The sequence below is a fragment of the Peromyscus eremicus genome, chromosome 15, assembly GCF_949786415.1.
Source record: "Peromyscus eremicus chromosome 15, PerEre_H2_v1, whole genome shotgun sequence".
Taxonomy (NCBI): Eukaryota; Metazoa; Chordata; class Mammalia; order Rodentia; family Cricetidae; genus Peromyscus; species Peromyscus eremicus.
Window position 1 is genome coordinate 54321567 of NC_081431.1, and position 6000 is coordinate 54327566.

General features: G+C 37.2%; 1 protein-coding gene across 2 annotated transcripts in view; it reads left to right on the forward strand.

Annotated features, from left to right (window-relative positions):
* Positions 1-5252, forward strand: part of Nek7 (NIMA related kinase 7) — a 131472-nt gene extending 126220 nt beyond the window's left edge. For both annotated transcript variants that reach the window (XM_059280478.1, XM_059280477.1), the window contains exon 10: positions 5018-5252. In XM_059280478.1, the coding sequence (XP_059136461.1) occupies positions 5018-5128 (111 nt within the window). In that variant the 3' untranslated portion in view covers positions 5129-5252. The remainder of the gene's footprint in view (positions 1-5017) is intronic.
* The last annotated feature ends 748 nt before the right edge of the window (positions 5253-6000 follow it).

The window sequence follows — 6000 nt, forward strand, 5'->3', positions numbered from 1 at the left end:
TTTATGTAAATAAGAAAAAAAAAGATGAAAGTGTCAGGTAGGCTGTTTCTAGACTTTCTGAAGTTAATGGAAGTATATAAATAATATAAAACATTTTTATTTAATAAGTCAAACATTTGTTCATCTTTAGTTTCTAATTCTCAAGTTCTAATAGAGTTTTATTTAGGAATTCCTTAGGGTTGTTACCGAAAATTAGCCAGAGTTATTTAAATTGGTGCTGGGAAGTTTTTTTCCTAATATATCCTTATAGTAATGCCAAAATGAATGGCTTGATAATATGGGTACACACACTGTTTTAAGGAGCATTTATTCAACTGTTTTTACAGTCTTTAAAATCATGTAGTCACATTCCAAATGAGATAAAAATATTTACTATGGAGTGCATAGATATTGAATGTGAATATATCCCAGTTATGCGATTATTTAAATTGTCATCCAATGTTATCCCAGAGACTGGGAGCATTTGATTTTCCTTCTTAAAAATTGTTTTAATAAATTTCATATTCTCATCACTGTACTATTTAGCGACTCCACTAAAGGTTGCTGTGTAAGATTTGATGTTTAAGCTTTCAGTACTCCATTTTTGATTAAATATATAGGTATATTTAAGCAGACCCTTTGTTCACCTTTGCTACAGAAGTGGCACTGGAGAATTGTTCTTGCAGACACAGATCCAAAACGGTGCCCTATATTTCACATATCCTATGGGATCCTCTAAAATCATGTAACTTTCTGTAAGACTTTGTTTTTAAAAACGCTGAATGATCTCTGATTTCAAAATACAGACATTACTTCTGTGTAAGACGTCTTTCTTTTTTCTCTACCCCTAAGTCAATCATTAGTGACACTTCGGTGTCCATGCTAGATATACCTAATCATTTTATATAAATATCTAAAGCTCCAAATATAGTGGCTTTAATGTATTAGACCAACATTGGGGTGCTAAAATGTGTCCTTGGAATGATGGAAATTGGGCATATCTGGGAGGCTGATATAGCATAATTGGTCTCAGAGGGATTAAGATAAGGCTGATAAAGAAACAGTACCAATAGAATTAGTCTTTATTATCCTATTGAGAATAGCCGTGGTGACCTAAAGCTAAAATGCACAAAGAGCCTGACTGTTATTACCCCTCCGTGGCTGAACTTGAACTGTAATTGGGTTAGCACCCTGAGAACAATGACTCTTGACACTCTCTTTAATATTTCTGGCTTTAAGCTGCATGCTTTGATATTTCTTTGGAAATGCATAGATCAAAATATATTAATAGTTTATCTACTGAATTTGAAAACTAATTTTATAGCTCTTTACAAATATTTTATCGAATCACTTTAGTAGGTTTTAGTATCTCTGAAGCACATGAATAAAGCAGTTTTCTCTAGCTTTGTAAAGGCTCTTAAGTGGACACACCTTTTTTGGCATATTATATTAAGTGCAATTTTTAAAAAGACAGCATGAGAAGTAATCTTCCTATAATAAAGGAGTATCTTCGGCTCACATTAGCTGTCCTTGCTGTTGCCAATGTTGTGCTTTAGATGCTGGTGATAACTGGATAGCTCTCGAGTCAACAAACACATTTTTTAAGCACATGAATACCTACTAGTCTTAGAAATTAAAACTTACCATAGAAGGATAGAGAGAGCAATCTTGGCTCCATTATCTTGACATTTTCCTTTAACATGCTTAAAAAATATAGTAGTTACTGTCATTGCAGAGTATCGAATGGTTCTTAAAAAGTATTCAAAATAACTTGTTTTCATCCAGAGGGCTAGAGAAACATTTTATTAAAAGATAATATGAGAGGAGCATGCCTTTAATCCCAACACTCAGGTGGTAGCGGTCGGGAAAATTGCTGCAAAGTAATGGACAGCCAAAACTGTGTAGAAAATCTTTTCTTAAAAACCGTACAAACACCCCCAAAACTAACATTGAGTGAGGTCTTGAATATAATCATCTTATTTTGATGATTTAATGTCTGACTTTATTTAGTGCCGCATCCTATTTTTATGAGGGTTTCCATCCAGTCTCCCCAGGACTGGGAATCAAAGTTCTTAGGTCACCTGTTAGGGTTGTGCTCTCCAGCCCACTGTGTTTAAATTTATAATCTAATTGTGAGATTGGTCTAAGTTGAGATCCAAGTACCTGTTATTTGGAGGGAGTTGCTGCCAGTTTCATGGATGGGTTGTTTATAAAATAACAGTGAAATTGCAGTTAAAACTGTCATGCTAGGTTATAATAGTCATCTGAACACCTTTGTGTCGACACTTAGGAGTATCTTCAGGATAAAGTGGCTCTGATTTTCTCATGCCATCTATAAAATCCTAGACAAAATGGATTGGTTTGTGTTTTGATCCAAACTGTCCTATGAACTGTGAATGCAGAGCCATTAATGTTAGAGCCTCATTGGGCTGCCTAGTTTTACATCAACTTGATACAAGCTAGAGTTATCTGAAAGGAGGGAACCTCAACTGAGAAAATGCCTCCATAAGATCTGGTTGTAGGGCACTTTCTTAATTAGTGATTGACAAGGTAGGGCCCAGCCTGTTGTGGGTGGGGCCATCCCTGGGCTCTATAAGAAAGGCTGAGCAAGCCATGAGGAGCACACCAGTAAGCAGCACCCATCGATGGGCTCTGCATCAGCTCCTTTCTCTAAGTTGCTGCCTGGCTTAAGTTCCTGTCCTGACTTCCTTCAGTGATGGTCTTGCAATGTGGAAGTGTATGCAAATAAACCCTTTCGTCCCCAGCTTGCCTTTGGTCATTGGGTTTCCACGGCTGTGCTGAAACACCAAGTTGTAATGGCTGTTATTGCTCAGTCTTCTGAGAAGCAAATAGCCTACAGTCTGCCCTTCGTGTATGAAAGGCCATCCCACCCTTGCTCAGAGGTGGTCACGGAGTAATCTGTAGACCAAGTTAGAATTTTTTTTTCTAAGACAGTAACATAGTTCTTAAAGCCTGTGCCTGAAATGAGATCATTTCGGTTCCAATCTGCATCCTGCCTTCTACAGTCTTTATGATCGTGGACCATTGCTGCTTTGTGAAATGACCTGCACTGGCTGCAGCCCTGTAGCCTTGTCAGGAAGACTGAATACGTTAAATCATACAGAAATGCATAGCAAAACGTAGTTTATAACATTTCGTTCGTAAATATGTTGAGGCCTGAGTGTTCCATATTTTATGTCTCTGACAGTGATAATTCTGTCAGTAATTCCACTGGCAAAGGAAACTTTATGACGATTTTCTTAATTGGTGGAGATTGAACATACAAAAGGGGAGGGGGAAGCAGGCCCTGCTTATTCTGCATTGTCTTCATCTACGGTGGCCTCTGGAGCCCTCTAGGCTGTCCCTGTACAGCTGTCATCTGGACAGTGTGCTGCTCAGCCGCCGCCTCATGCTCCCCCCACAACCCCCACCCCCTTAACCCCCACCACCACCCGTTTCTGCTTGTTGCTAGTCCTTGCTCTTTTGAAGTGCCCCAGTAAGCTCTGTTGTCTTCAGCCAGGCTTATGTTCTAGTCTCCCTCTAGTTTTGGTTGATTTCTCTTCATGGTGGAAGGGCTGGCCATTTGCTGTTAATTGGCTACAGAGTGCACCCTGTTCTGAAGTTCTCTGCAAGACAGGGGTTGTTTCTGAACTAGCTTGTACAGTGTGTTGGTGTTAAAAAGTAAATTGTTATTCTGCCCACTGATTCTTTAGTTGAATATGATGAGCTTTTGTAACCTAGTTACCATTTCCTGTCACCTTTTCTGTTTCCTTTCTCGTTCTTATTTCTTGACAGCTTGGTGACCTTGTGGGACTCCCTGTCTTTTTTAACATAAGAATCATCATCTAAGGGCTTTTCCTATGCTTTCTGCATTGTACATAACTGGATGCATTTGTCTTTAACTGGTAAAGTGCCAGCCTTTTTTTTTTCATTAAACCAACATAATAAAATGTCTTATACTTTGCCAAATTATTTAAGCACTTTCAATACCATTCCATGTTCTTTGAAAGGAATATAAATTGACATCGTCCTGCCTTCTCAGCGGATGCAACAAATTCTGCATCCAATATTCTGATTTCCAAATGTGGCTGAAGCTAAATCATTATATTTTATTCTGATAGCATTGTTAAAGACTTGGAAATGGGACAGCATTTCTGATGATCAGCTCTAGTGTCACTATTTAATAGGTGGAAAAATAAACTTAGAGAGACAAGGGTACCGGGCTGCAAGGTTCCTTCAGCAAGGCTGCTGGCCGCCTCCCTCCCTTCACCGTGACTGACCCCACATCTACCATATCCTGCCCACCCAGCCTCCTCACGTAACATTTCTGTGGCTTTAGCCTTCTCTTAAGAGTACCAACAAGTTCAGCCCATAGAACTTATTGGTATCTCTGAAGTGAAAGACAAGAAGAAATGCAAGAGTTTAATAACTCACTAATTATTATTATTAGCTATGCTAATGTGCATGCCAGAAAGTTTTCAAAATGTCTGAATTACTCCTAACAGTAGCAGGTATGGGGCAAAAAGATCAGAGTATGAAGATGCTATATGCTGTTATAAGTAGACACATAATTTGCCAAACAGAGGTTATTAGAATTGAATAAAACCCAATATTCAATTATTGAATCTGGAAAGGAAGGTATTTTAATCTATGGGGATTTTTTTTTCCTGGTATATAGACAGATCTGAACTCTCTGCTTTATAAAGTGGGAATATTTACGTACTACTTCACCGAGTTAAGGATTGGAGTAATATTTATACTTTACCTTGCTGACAATATATATAAAAGAAAATAAACTAAGACTGCTAAAGTATATATTTTCTTTATATAAAATAATTCGTGATAAATGTATCTGGCAGACATGTACTCTCCTTTTATGGAAACATAAGCATGCTAAAACTAATGTATTAAATTCTAGATCAAAATTCTAGATCAGGTACTTGTGCGCATATCTACTAGAAGCCTTCTAGCTAACTATTCAGAATCGCTTTGTTCAAAATTAAGAAGGCTGATTTTAAGTTTTGTTTTGTCTCCTCAGCTTCGACAATTAGTAAATATATGCATCAACCCAGATCCAGAGAAGCGACCAGACATCACCTACGTTTATGACGTAGCAAAGAGGATGCATGCATGTACCGCGAGCAGCTAAGCAGCAGAATCATGAAGAAGGCAACCAAAATAACTTAAAAGTATTTTTGTGCAAATCATACCTCCCTGTTCTTGTCTGGGTGTTAAGATTAATATGTCAAAGTTAATGTGCTTTGAATCCTTAACCAGTTTTCATATAAGCTTCATTTTTTACCAGGCTCGATGTCCTCGCAAATCCACAAGACTTTGGGATACTCAGATTTCATTAGGAGTACAAGTACAAGAGTTTTTAATGGCTTGAGGTTTGAGGGTCGTTTGGAATTTTCTGCTGATAAGTTGTGGTCATAGATGGTCAGTGCCAAACGGTGAAGAAACATGTTGGCACACATCAGGAGAGAGGCAGAACCCGAGGAAAAGACCTGAGTATTTGACTTGTTTGCTTTTAAGTCACTTACAGACACTGCAGTGGACACAATTGTGAACTTACATGATTTTTTTTTCTTAAGTTTGAAGTATGTGCTTTAGTTCTTAGCATTGTAGTTTTCAAATATAATCCTTATGATAAATACAGACAAACTATTTGAGAAACATTTAAAATTCTTAGTTTATACATTCAAAATGCAACTCTTAAATGTGAAAAGGTAGGGGATAAAATGTGAGTCAGACACTGAAAGTTTTGTGATTTAATACCTTTGAAAGTCTCTTTACATTTAAATGGTGTAAATGAGTCCATTTTAAAAGTGGTTAAGGATTTGTTTGGCTGGTGTTGATAGTCATTTTTAAAGTTGCACATCGCCCAAGGCTTTGTGTGTTTTTATTGTACATTTATTTGAAGAATATTCTTGGAATAATCGTGCAGTAACTATGATTCAATTTCTTTATAAATTTAAATGCATTTAATTCATAACTGTACACTGTAATGTAAACGTATGT